This window comes from Hakea prostrata, chromosome 4, assembly GCF_041222555.1.
Source record: "Hakea prostrata isolate BN-2017 chromosome 4, UWA_Hpros_2, whole genome shotgun sequence".
In the NCBI taxonomy this organism is placed as follows: domain Eukaryota; kingdom Viridiplantae; phylum Streptophyta; class Magnoliopsida; order Proteales; family Proteaceae; genus Hakea; species Hakea prostrata.
Window position 1 is genome coordinate 18,813,450 of NC_142603.1, and position 14,111 is coordinate 18,827,560.

Sequence of the window (14,111 nt, forward strand, 5' to 3'; positions counted from 1 at the left end):
AAAAAAACACCAGTACCAAAAAAAAAAATCTTATGCGTGTGGACATATTTTTTTGAATCTAAAAACAAACATCCGGTTACCCAAAATTTTTTTTCTAAATGTTAAGCTCACTTCTCTAACACTAAATCAGCATTTGCATTGGTGCGGCATACTAACAATGCTTTCTTGCTAGAAAAATTAGAATATGCAATTCCAATAATTATATGAAAAAATCTTTATAATATAAAAGTAGGACAATTTTGTCCAATAAAAAGATTTGCCACAAACAAAAGTACATACTTTTATATAATAATATTGATTATTAAAAGAAGGAAAACAAAATTACAAGTTAGCAAGGTAGGTCACATATAGGCTGATATAGCAAAAACAACATTAATAAGGGAATAATTATATTAGACCGGGTCTACCCTCAGTTCAATCATTAACTCTAGTCGAATACAGCTCAACCATGATCAGGTCCAAATATCTGATTGGGATTTGTCTGGAGTTCGAACCAGACCGTTACGTAAAAAGAAAGGAATGTTATGGTTAAGGATAAAGCATTATCCCGAAGATTTTTTAGTGCATGATCGAGTTATAAATGACAACTACCACTTTGCGAAGTGGGCGATCATGTTAATCATGGTAACTGATATTATACTCTCGTCTCCGAAAAAAGGGGTAAAACCCTAAGATCGAACGGTCATTAGAAGAAGGCACAAACGAATCCAACAGTCGGGAATCAAAGGTAAAACTTATACAAACGAGTAATCTATGCACAGTAAAGATATCTAAATCGTTTGCCTCCATTGTTATACTCAATTTAAACTCTTCAACTCATCAGAGCTTTGTGATCAGTTCCATTACTAACTTAGCCTTTGGAGGTGGCTTCCCGACCCCATGGTCGGGCCACATCTAAGACTGAGCAGATTTTGGATGCAATAAACATGAAAATGAAAATTACATTTTTGCAACTAAAGATTAGAGAGACTAAGTTTAAGTACTAAGTAATAGGGCCAGGTAAGCTTCTGCTGGGGTAAGATTAACTCCAATATTTATCCTGGAACAATTGGATATAATATTTATAGGCTGTTTTTTTTCAAAAAAGAAGACTGAAATCGAGCAAAAAGATCGAGCATGAGTATGAGATAAATGTACGAACAAGTTTCGAACAAGTTTTGATCCAATTGTTAAGTTGTGCTATTACTATTTTTGTTTGCACGTTTATAGAACTAGGAATCTGATTTTTATCAGCTCAGATCTTTACATGTTCAAGTTTCATTAAGTACATTGTCAAATGATGGACATATGTGATATTTTAATCCAATGGTTAGTATTTTTTTTCTAACCAACCATGCATGGGTGTTCCCTCATCTTTCTAATTTATTCTCTCTCCTCTATCAGTTCCAAGCTCTCGTTTTCTCCACCTTCTCCTCTTTAGGTCTGGAAGCACCATCTCTCCCGTCTCTTTACCTTCTTCGTAGATCTCTAAGTGCATTGCTCTTTTGCTTGCTTATATGTCTCTCCTTCCCTACTGAAATTTTTACTTGACCTTCTTTCTTTTTGTCTTCCACAATCCATTTATCTCTTCATTACAATTGCTTTGATCTAGTTTGTTTTCATTCTTGGCCTTAATCTAAATTATTAGGTCCTCCAACCGTAATGGGGTAGAGATTTTGCAAAACTAGATTATTGATGCCAAATTTATTAGGTGATCTTGATATGAAGGAGAACTGTGGATTGGATATTGGATTTTCAACAACATTGGGCATAAACGCATTAGATTCGGATCGGATAGTGATAATACGATATCCACATCCTATTATGTTCGTTCAAATTTGGATAATATCCTTTCGATTATCAGATCGATTTTGTCAAACTCGGATGATAGTCGGATGATTAATTTCTTAGTAGATTATTTTAAATTGGTACAAATACAAATTGAACACAAGTCTTCGACTATCTGCTGACATCTTTACCATTTATTAAAGGAAATGTACAAAAAATGACCCAATTTGTCCTTATGTATTTATTAAAATATATAAATTTAATATTTCTTAGTGACTTCAATGCTGCACATTTAATACGCAAAATGTGAAGGCGACGGTTGAGATCGCAATCTCGACCGAAATTTGGATCTCGACTGTCCATTTTGGTGTGTTCATAAATCGAAATGGATGGTCGAGATCAAAATCTCAACAAAATCTCGGTTGAGATTTCGATCTCAACCGTTGGCTTCACGGCAGCACTCAAGGGCCACGTGAGCCAACAACCCCATTACAACCGAAAAGAGCAAAAAGCACGTGACCAGATGTGGTAAGCCACCTAATCATCGTAAATTTTTAGTAAATTAATAAAGTAAACATACGCATACCACCACATGTTCTAAATGTGATTAATGATTGAGCTGTACTATAAATTATAATTCAATTCGTCGACGTCTCTACAAACTTCATCGTCTCCATCGACGAAAGGGTGATTTTGAGGCTCTGAGAGGTAATCCAAACTGCGCTGGAGGTTTTGAGTAGTGCGATAATGGATCTCGCCGGTAAACTCTTTCTCATAGTGCTACTCTCGACCTCTGCGTCGGCGAGTCGCATCACGATTAACACTGGAACGAGTAGTCCATCTATACTCCAAATCTTACCAGGAAACCGGAAGATCGGAGCGGCTTGCGAGAGCTGGAAGTTCACAGTGGAGACAAATGACGCAGGGGTTTGGCAGACAGTTCCGGCGGAGTGTGAGGGATTCGTGAAGGATTATATGACTGGAGATCGTTACCTCTCGGATTCCGATGCTGTGGCGGAGGCAGCGTTGGCTTTCGCCAAAACAGTGGAAATCGCCGGTGACGGCAAGGATGCTTGGGTCTTCGACATCGACGAAACGCTTCTCTCAAATTTGCCCTATTATGCTCAGAATGGATTTGGGTACGCATTTCAATCTTCTTCTTCTTTCTCTTCTGTTTCGAATTTCTTAGGTCAAAACTTAGGATAATGGAATAACTCTTTGTTATGAAATTCCTTCTCCTGCGTTCCACGGTTTTGCCGGCACGGCGGCATTAATATTCCTTGGTTGTGACCGTCCAATCTTAGGACACCGGACCAACAAACAACATCCAGAGAGTATTTACTAGTTACTTCTCTACTATTGACTTCGCTAAGATGTGAATATGACTGAACGACCCATAGATTCCATTTCAGAATACGTGAGTTACATTGTGATTTTCTAATTCTAAAATTTGAATCCTTTGGACTTGGATTATAGTACACAAAGTTTCGATGAAGCTTCTTTTGATGCATGGGTAGAAACAGGCAGATGCACCAGCTTTACCTGCAAGTTTAAAGCTTTATAAGAGCGTCCAAAAGTTGGGATTTACAATTTTCCTCTTAACTGGGAGGTCCGAGGAAGAGAGAAACTACACTGACAAAAATCTACTAAATGTTGGTTACCGCAACTGGGAGAAGCTCATACTAAGGTTAGTTTATATTCCACCATGATCGAACCTAACGTCTCTAAAATTTAAACTGGTTTTATTTTTTCCCCCCTCACAACTCACAAGTAACTGAGGCTCAGTATTGGTATCAATGATTTTCGGTGGCAATGAAACAGGGGGGCTTCTGATCATGGCACACTTGCAATTGTTTACAAATCTGGGAAAAGAAATGAACTGGAAGCTCAAGGTTACAGAATCCATGGAAACTCTGGGGATCAGTGGAGTGATCTTTTGGGCTATGCGATGGCTAAACGCAGCTTTAAGCTTCCCAACCCAATGTACTACATCGGTTGATATGATCAGAAACTGATGTACTACACAGTCCATCATTCCACGAATTGGAATTGGAATTGGAATTGGAACTTGAATTGAAACTTGAATCTGACCCAGTTTTGGATCACGATTCTTAGTAAATAAACTTGATGTTGTTGTTGTTTTAATTGTTATTCGGTGTAATGTGTGGCTGATTTGTGTTTAGACCAGGACATCATGTGGCAAGGCAAGAAAATGAAATACCTTTAAGGTTTTATCCTTCTTTTGAACCGTAAATCTGTTTGGATAATTATTTGTTCAAATCAGCTGGGTTTCATTAGCCAAGAGGAAAATTGTGCCTGTTGTTCAAATCAGCTGGGTTTCATTAGCCAAGAGGAAAATTTGAGATTTGATTCCAGGTGAACTGAGCAGGTTTTCTTGGGCCTTTGTAATGCCTGACACGATAACACTTTGACTACCACCCATGTTTTCTGTTCTGAAAATAATTTCTCATGCGTATGGATCTATTTTTTCGACTCTATAAACAAACATCTGGTTACCACTGAAATTTTACCATCTAAAATTTAAATTTTGGCATCCAAATGTTAAGCTCACTTCTCGAACACTAGAGCAGCATTTGCGTTTGCATTGATGTGGCATTCTGACAATGCTTTCTTGCTAGGAATACAAATTTAGCCTTGATGAGCCAAACCTATCTTGGCATGCCCTGAGTCCGAACAGGGTCAAGGCTGGCTTGGGGTTGAGATCTTGGCCTAGCCCAATGTGGTCCAGATTTAAACCTTGAACTAATTAATGATTTATGGTGAATGAAGCAGCTATGAATTTTCCGAGGATATGGAACTCCTATCTTTGATGTAATTGATTGGGTTTTCGAACTGTGTATTGACCATATATATTTACATTTATCTTGAATATGATTAGTATGTATCATTTCTCTTATGGGGAGGTGTTTTGAACATATATTGGTGTGTTGATTTTAATCAGGTTGGTATTTCATGATCCTTGGGTTCCTAGTTTACCTAAGCATCGCATTAGTAGTACTCCTACTTTGGATAGTCCTATTCAGGTGCATGAATTAATTCACTGGCCTTCTAGGACTTGGGACTTTTTAAAGTTGAGATCATGCACGGTTTACAAACTGTGAAATAACAGCTATTATTAAGATTCTTAACTTATCAGAGCATATAGAGGATTCATGGGTCTGGAAACGTACTTTGAAAGGGAATTTTTCTTTCAAGTGAGCCTATTACATGGAATTAATTTCTGTTGGTAGTCAAGTTTCTAGTGGAGGTTCTTCTATAGGTTCAACCTTTTGGTCCAATATTTGGAAAATGAACACCTTATCTAAAGTGAGAATTTTCCTTTGGAAAGTGTTGGGGTAATTGTATTACAAATTCTTCAAACACACAAAAATGAAATTGCAATACAATTGAGAAATGAAGATCTTTAGCCAATCCGGAGAGCCTGAAATTGCAACTGAACGAATCACCAATCAATGAGGTTGAGTCACATCTTGAGTGCTGTCTTTAAAGTAATTGATGCACCCTACTACCAAGGGTTCTTTGCACCACCACCTCCAAGATAAAGCAACCTCCAACTAGAAGATGAGGTAGTTCTTCTAGTCCCTTCAAGGAGCCAAAAGCTTGAGCACAACACTTAGACAAATTCAAAGAAAGAAATTAACTTTGTAATACAAATAATGTGAGAGTGAGGAGTGACTCAATTGCACCCCACATGCAAGGAAATGTTGGGTTTATATAGGCCCAAACCTCACCTTACACCTCTTAGGATTTGAGTAAATTCCATCATTCAAGTAAGCCCACCTCATCACCATGATCAAGACCTGTAAGACCCATGACCAATGTTATGAAGAGCAGGGGCGGACCTGCATTGGGGCCAGGGGGGCCATGGCCCCCCCCCCGGATTTTTTAAAATTTGTTATAAATTCCTTAATTTTTTGGTCTTTATGCTAATTCCTTTATTTTCCTTCAGCTTTTTCTCTTTCTACATGTGAAATGTCACTATTTGGCCCCCCCAATATTGAGAACCATTTTTAAAGGTAATATAATGGATATAAATGTCATTCCAAATTAAAAACTAGTTCCTCAATCCCTATTTATTCTCCCCTTTCTTCTCTCTTTTCTTCTCTCTCATGTTTTCTTGCTATTTATTCTCTTATCTTTTTATAAACGTGGGTTAAGGAAAATTTTTGAAAAAAAATCTTATTAGGTATTCAAAATTTCATTCCTAATTAGAAATTAACTCCTTAATCCGTATTTATTCTCTCCTCTCTCATATTCTCTTTCTATTTATTCTCTTCCCTTTCTATAAGTATGTGTTAAGGAAAAATTGGAAAAAAATCTTCTCCACAATTAGGTATTCTTTCTCTTTCTCAATTTATTTATCGTTTCTATTTTTTTATTATTTTTATTTGATTTTATACTATTTGTTTCTTTATTTCTTTTACAATTTTTGTTATTTGATTTTATACTGTGAATAAAATGTCTATAGTTAGTAAGGTAAAATTACCATTGGTTTGCATCTACTAACAAAGAAAATTTTGGTTTGCGTATGACTTTCTAGGGCTGAATTCATGTGTTTTTTTTTTTTTTTTTTTTTTTGTGGCTTTAATTTATCTATATTTGTCAAAAAAAATTATTATCAATAATGGGCCCTACAAAATAAGCATTAGTGCTTCCCGACGGGAAGGTTATCTGGACTTTTATTCTTCGGCCCCCCCCACTTTTGAATCCTGGGTCCGCCCCTGATGAAGAGCCTCATAACCAAGGTCATAAAGGGTCTCCTTTACTCATGATGCCTCATTACCATCCTTACCTCAATTAGAAAAAATAATTTCAATAATATTATATGAAGATAATACAACATCCATAACTCAATTGAAGAGAGGTTACATCAGAGGAAATAAAACAAAACATATTTCACCTTAAATTTTTTTTCACTCATGATATTCAACAAAATAGTGAAATCAATGTTCAACAAATTCGTTTAAGTGATAATTTGATAAACTTTTTATTTTTTTTTATTAAGGCCTTGTTTATTTTGGATTTTGAGAAAATGCTATGTGAGATTGGGATGTGTTTGCTCAAAAATATTCAATAATGTTATCATCAAAGGGTGTAGAAGATATACTGTCTCCTCTTTTTTCTTTCACCAAGATTTTGTCCTACTAAGTTTTCCTGGTAAAATTTTTAATGAAGCAGCTAGGGATACGTATTATTTAGACATATATATATACTATTTTTTCTTCAGTAAGATTTTTTTCTCATAAGTTTCTTAGTAAAGTTTTAATGATGTACATAATCTATTGATGGACATCTATAGGGAATATTTTAAATAATATTGATTGCAGATGTTCATCACCCTAAAAAGATAATACTAAAAGATGTAACTTCCAAATAAAGATATCATCCACTTCGGCGTGCAATCTTTATGATCTGTATTCTCATATTAATTGAAGATCATAACAATCTATCATTCCATATCAATAGCATCTTATTTTGTATAATAATCATATATTGTATTTCTTTGTAGACTCTGATATTTCAACTTCAACAGATGCAGGTTCCTAAGGAAGTATGGAAGTCAGTATGGCAATGTAAAGTTCCTCCTAAACTTCAAACTTTCATTTGGAGGTTTCTCTCAAGTGGTTTAGCTACTGCTGTAGCTTTAAGAAATAGGCAGTTGTTGAATGATGCTAGCTGTCCTAGATGTGGTGTGGCTGAGGAAACTGTTGAACATATTATATTTCATTGTCCTATAGCTAAAGTTGTTTGGCACTCCTCCCCTCTTGGATATAAAGTTCCTCATTCTAATGTCTCTCTCAGGTTTTATTCAAGATTGGAGTAAAGTTGGAAAGGATAAACAAGAAGCTCATAGAATTTCTTGCATTGCAATCTTCATTTGTTGGGAGTTATGACAAGCCTGAAATAGGCTGATTTTTTAAGGAGACAAATCATTTCCTGGCTGTATAGTTTGGCAAGCTTTAAAAGATGCCAATGCTCATATAGAGGCTATTCGGATGGTTGAGGTGAATGCGACCCTTGCTGCTGTTGTGAGTAACTCAAACCTGTCTTGGAAGCCTCCCTCTAAAGGAGTTATTAAGCTAAATTCAGATGCAGCCCTCAAAGACAATAGAGGAGGTTTGGGTTATATTTTGAGAGATCATAAGGGAGCTTCTTCAGGTGCGGTCTTTGTTCCTTTCTCCTTTTCTACATCTCTTGAGGGAGAAGCTTTAGGAATTCGTGAGGTTTTTCCAGGTGCAACTGCGTAGGGGTTTGATCATCTCATGGTGGAACGTGATTGTCAGCAGTTGATCAATGCTCTCAATTCTAAAGTTTTTTCTCCTATTGATATTTTGAATATTGTAGAGGATATATCTACCTTTCTTCTTATTTCATGGATTGTAGTTTTCACTTTGTTCTTAGGGGATGCAACAGTGTTGCTCATTCTCTAATTGGGAAGGTAGCTACCTTAACAGGGATGATTAACTGGCCAAATTCCACTACTTGGTTGTTGGATCTTTGTAACTTTAACACCTTGTCATTTTCTGTTCTTTTTCATCTGGACCCCCTGAGGTTTGGTCTAGGTCACTTTTAGTCCAGTTTAAGTTTTCTTTTGCATATGGCTCCCTTGTGGTTTCATAAAATGATTAAATAAGGACAAGTTTAACATAACCAGTTAATTTAATAATTTTTGTGACGAAAATGCCCTTTTCCAATTTATTTTTATTAATTTTTTTTCTTTCTTCTTAATAAGTTATTTTCTTTTATTCAAAGAAAAAAATGTAAAAATTTCATTATTGATAGTGAAAGGAGTCTCTCCGTCTTCTCCATCGTCGGCCAAGAACTCGGTCTGCTCAGCCCTTGTTGCAGCTGACTTTGAAAGCTTCAGACACGAAGCAGAAGAAGAGCCCTTTGAAAAGAAATTTTCAAGATTTCATAAATAATGGTTTTCTAATCTCTCACTTTACATCTAATAGTTTCCAGTATCTCATTTTCATCTTCTGCGTTTGTGGGTGAGAGAGAGAAGAGGAGAAATGAAGCATGGTGTGTGGGATGTGTTGCCATTTGCATTGATGGTGATGGTAGAATGTGTTGAAGTAGGCATAACCACTCTTAGCAAAGCAGCCATGTCAAAGGGGATGAACCAGTTCGTCTTCATCGTCTATTATATCGCACTTGGCACTCTCATCCTTCTTCCTTCTTTCCTCCTCCAAGTCTCTCTCCTCGTCTTTCACCAATTCCTCTCAGTTTCTTTCTCCTCTTTCTTGTTTTTATCCTGAAGCATAAACGGTAACTAACAATGGATCTATTTCCTTTTTCTCTTTTAATGAATGAATCTGCAGAAACTAACGCCCTCCACTCACCTTCTCCATCCTCTGTAGATTCTTCTTGCTGGGTTTCATTGGGTAAGCCCAACAACTGCTATTTTTGGTTCTTTTAATTCAAATCTTGAAGCAGTCAAGTGGGTTTGCTTAGATTTCCATTTTAATTTAGGGGTATTTGATGAACATTAAATTGAATTGAAGCTAGAAATAATGGTTGTGATTAATTGCAGGATATGCTTGAGGCAGATCTTTGCGTCGGTGCGTTCGGTGGAATAAGCTTGAGTTCTCCGACTTTGGCATCAGTGTTGGGAAATCTTATTCAAGCCATCACTTTTGTTTTGCCGTCATTTTCAGGTTTTGGGTTTTAAAATTTTTGAGATTTCTTTTCAAAGGGCTCTTCTTTTGTTTCGTCTCTGAAGCTTTAGAAGTCAGTTGCAACAAGGCTAAGCAACGGCTGAGTTCTTGGCCGACAATGGTGAAAACGGAGAGACTCCTTTCACTATCAATAATGAAATTTTTACATTTTTTCTTTGAATAAAAGAAAGAAACTTATTAAAAAAAAAAAAACTAAAACAAATAAATTGGAAAAAGGGTATTTTCGTCACAAAATTGGTTAAATTAACAGTTTCTGTTAAACTTGTCCTTATTTAATTATTTCATGAAACCACAGGGGAGCCATATGCAAAAGAAAACTCAAACCGGACTAAAAGTGACTTGGACCAAACCTCAGGGGGTCCAGATGAAAATTACCCATTTGATATTTCAATATCTAAGAAGATGCTCCTTCTACTATAAATATGTAATGTAATGTACAATGAACTCAATGAAAGAGTTTGATTCATCTTGTCATAATTTTTTTCCTGATTTTTAGTGATAAGGAAAGAATAAACAAACTTAAACTAGTCCAGTTTAAGCCCAGTCCAACCCGATCGAAATCAAACCAGTTTGGTTTGAGCCTAGTCAGACCAGCTCGGATCACGTTAGACCGACCAAGTCAAGGTCGGGTAAATACTGAATAAGATTCTAGCCAAAAAAACAGTATTCAGTCACGACTCAACTACTCATGTTTGAGTAGGACTCAATGACTAAGAGTCAGATCACAACCTAACTAAGGTTTGAGTCTCACTCAAACTCATACATAGAAAATATATAAAAAGGTAAGGGATTACAAGAGAAAGGTACACTGAACACTATTCGAATTGTTCATTACTTTCTTGTCTTCCTCAATCGGAATCCTAACTAGATCGTCAGAGGTGAAAACTCAACCTCCACGGTCAAGCTCATTCTTGCAGTTTCATCCAGTTGAAGTGACGAACAGGAATGTTGCTGAGGTTGTAATCCTTTCAACGGACAACAGAAAAAAGCACGTGACCAGATCTTTGGTAAACCACCTTATGGTCGTGAATTTTTACTTAATTAATAAACTAGATACGACACCTACATGTTCTAAATGTGATTAATGATTGAGCCGTACTATAAATTAAAATCCAATTCGTGGACGTCGCTGCAAACTTCATCTTCTACATCGACGAAAGGAAGACTTTGAGGCTCTGAGATTAATTCAAACTGCTGGAGGTTTTAAGTACTGCGATAATGGATTTCGCCGGTAAACTCTTGTTCGTATTGCTGCTGTCCATCTCTGCCTCTGCGAGTCGCATCACGAACACTGGTACGAGTAGTCCATCTATATCCCAAATCTTATCAGGAAACCGCAAGATCGGAAGGGATAGCAAAGCGGCTTGCGAGAGCTGGAAGTTCACAGTGGAGACAAATGACGCAGGGGCTTGGAAGACAGTTCCGGCGAAGTGTGAGGGATTCGTGAAGCATTATATGACTGGAGATCGTTACCTTTCGGATTCCGATGCTGTGGCGGAGGCAGCGTTGGCTTTCGCCAAAAAAGTGGAGATCACCGGCGACGGCAAGGATGCTTGGGTCTTCGACATCGACGAAACGCTTCTCTCAAATTTGCCCTATTATGCTCAGAATGGATTCGGGTACGCATTTCAATCTTCTTCTTCTTCTTTCTCTTCTCTTCTGTTTCGAATTTCTCAGGTCAAAACTTAGGATATTGGATGAACTCTTTGTTTTGAAATTCCTTCTCCTGCGTTCCACGATTTCGCCGGCACGGCGGCATCAATGTTCCTCGGTTGTGACCGGACAAACAACATCTCGATAGTGAAGTCAGGCCGGCAGTACAGTGGCCATGCCAGCGGGGACTGGGGACTGTTGACAGAGATTTTATTTTATTTGTTTTATTTTATATCGGACGCCCACCCCCGGTCACTCCGATATCTCCACTGTTTATGGAGATTTTTTGAGCCTTACAATTTTATATACCCAAGTGCCTTACAATGCTTGGTTATATCTATAAATAATATTGTAAGGCACCTGGCGAAGATATCGGAGTGACCGGGGGTGGGCGTCCTAGGCTTGATCTGGTCCTGCGCATGTTATATTATTTATTCTTGGGAATACCCTATAAATAACGTAAATATTAAGGTACCCTGGCGAAGATACCAGAGTGACCAAGGGTGAAGATCCTAAAATAAGGGTCTTGCGGAGCATTAAATGTGCAAGACCATCAAGCCATATGTATTGGATGGATCGAAATCTCGACCAGATTTGACGGACGGCCGAAATCTCGACTTGATGGTCATGTGCATTTATAATTCTTTAAAGGTTAACTAATGATGCTCTCTTCTTTTTTTCATCATGTAATATTTTTTTTTTGGGGTTTGCCAACTCGGTTTCCAAGGCTTTGCTAATTACTTCTCTACTATTGACTTCGCTAAGATGTGAATATGACTGAACGACCATAGATTCCATTTCAGAATACGTGAGTTACATTGTGATTTTCTAATTCTAAAATTTGAATCCTTTGGATTTGGATTACAGTACACAAAGTTTCGATGAAGCTTCTTTTGATGCATGGGTAGAACAGGCAGATGCACCGGCTTTACCTGCAAGTTTAAAGCTTTACAATGGCCTCCAAAAGTTGGGATTTACAAATTTCTTCTTAACTGGGAGGTCCGAGGAACAGAGAAACTACACTGAGAAAAATCTACTAAATGCTGGTTACCGCAACTGGGAGAAGCTCATACTAAGGTTAGTTTATGTTCTACCATGATCGAACCTAACGTCTCTAAAATTTAAACTGGATTTCTTTTTTCCCTCATAACTCACAAGTAACTAAGGCTCAGTGTTGGTATCAATGATTAATTGATTATTCGGTGGCAATGAAACAGGGGAGCTTCTGATCATGGCACACATGCAACTGTTTACAAATCTGGGAAAAGAAATGAACTGGAAGCTCAAGGTTACAGAATCCATGGAAGCTCTGGGGATCAGTGGAGTGATCTTTTGGGCTATGCGATGGCTAAACGCAGCTTTAAGCTTCCCAACCCAATGTACTACATCGCTTGATATGATCAGAAACTGATGTACTACACAGCCCATTGTTCCACGAATTGGAATTGGAATTTGAATCTGATCCAGCTTTGGATCACGATTCTTAGTTGATGTTGTTGTTTTAATTGTTATTCGGTGTAATGTGTGGCTGGATTTGTGTTTAAACCAGGACATCATGTGGCTAGGCAAGAAAGTGAAATAACTTTTAAGGTTTTATCGTTCTTTTGAACTGTAAATCTGTCTGGATAAATTATTTGTTCAAATCAGCTGGTTTCCATTACCCAACAGGAAAATTGTGCCTGTTGTTCAATCAGCTGGGTTTCATTAGCCAAGAGGAAAATTTTGGGATATGATTCCAGGCGAACTGAGCAGGTTTTCTTGGGCCTTTGTAATTCTTGACACGATAACACTTTGACTACCACCCCTGTTTTCAGTTCTGAAAATAATTTCTCATGCGTATGGATCTATTTTTTCGACTTTATAAACAAACATCTGGTTACCACTGAAATTTTACCATCTAAAATTTAAATTTTGGCATCTAAATGTTAAGCTCACTTCTCGGACACTAGGAGCAGCATTTGCATTTGCATTGATGTGGCATTCTGACAATGCTTTCTTGCTAGGAGTACAAATTTAGCCTTGACTGAGATTTGAGTTTTCTCAAATCAGAGTCGATGATTTTGAAACTTAACAACCCTTCTCTCTTCTACCTAAAAAAAAAATATTTAGCCTTGACGAGCCAAACCTTCCTTGGCATGCTCTGAGTCTGAACAGGGTCAAAGCTGGCTTAGGGTTGAGATCTTGGCCTAGCCCAATCTGGTCCCAATTTAAACCTTGAACTAATTAATGATTTATGGTGAATGAGGCAGCTATGAATTTTCCAAGGATATGGAACTCGTATCTCTGATATAATTGATTGGGTTTTGGAACTGTGTATCGACCCATACATATTTACATTTATCTTTAATATGATTAGTATGTGTCATTTCTCTTATCGGTAGGTGTTTTGGACATATATTGGTGTGTTGATTTTAATCAGGTTAGTATTTCATGATCCTCGGGTTCGTAGTTTACCTAGGCATCACATTAGTAGTACTCCTACTTTGGATAGTCCTATTTGGGTGCATGAATTAATTGACTGGCCTTCAAGGCCTTGGGACTTTTTGAATTTGAGATCATGGTTTATGAATTGTGAAATAGCAGCTATTATTAAGATTCTTAACTTATCAGAGCATATAAATGATTCATGGGTCTGGAAACATACTTAAAAGGGGAATTTTTCTTTCTAGTGAGCCTATTACATGTAATTAACTTTTGTTGGTAGTCAATTTTCTAGAGGAGTTTCTTCTACGGGTTCAACCTTTTGGTCCAATATTTGGAATATCAACACCTTACCTAAAGTGAGAAATGTCCCTTGAAAAGCTGGGTATAATGTTCTGTCAATGAATTTGAATTTATTTCAAAAAGGTGTTAGTTCAACTCCTTTATACCTTATTTGTAAAAGCTCACATGAATCTATTGTTCATATGCTATTTAAGTGTTCTTTTGCTTGACAATGTTGGAGAGCATCTCCTCTTCGACTTGATTTTGACCTCTTTCAAGGTAATGATA

The 14,111-nt window shown here is 37.1% G+C and overlaps 1 protein-coding gene and 1 pseudogene across 2 annotated transcripts; both read left to right on the forward strand.

Annotated features, from left to right (window-relative positions):
• Positions 1-2,418: 2,418 nt before the first annotated feature.
• Positions 2,419-4,286, forward strand: LOC149018328 (acid phosphatase 1-like; annotated as a pseudogene). The gene is made up of 3 exons (XR_016173173.1): positions 2,419-2,906; positions 3,244-3,454; positions 3,589-4,286. The product of XR_016173173.1 is annotated as an acid phosphatase 1-like (transcript).
• A 6,294-nt stretch (positions 4,287-10,580) lies between these two features.
• LOC149018329 (acid phosphatase 1-like) lies at positions 10,581-12,782 on the forward strand. The gene is made up of 3 exons (XM_089154333.1): positions 10,581-11,086; positions 11,988-12,197; positions 12,338-12,782. Exons 1-3 carry the CDS (start codon positions 10,686-10,688, stop codon positions 12,513-12,515), a joined length of 789 nt encoding a protein of 262 aa, XP_089010459.1. The 5' UTR covers positions 10,581-10,685; the 3' UTR covers positions 12,516-12,782.
• The last annotated feature ends 1,329 nt before the right edge of the window (positions 12,783-14,111 follow it).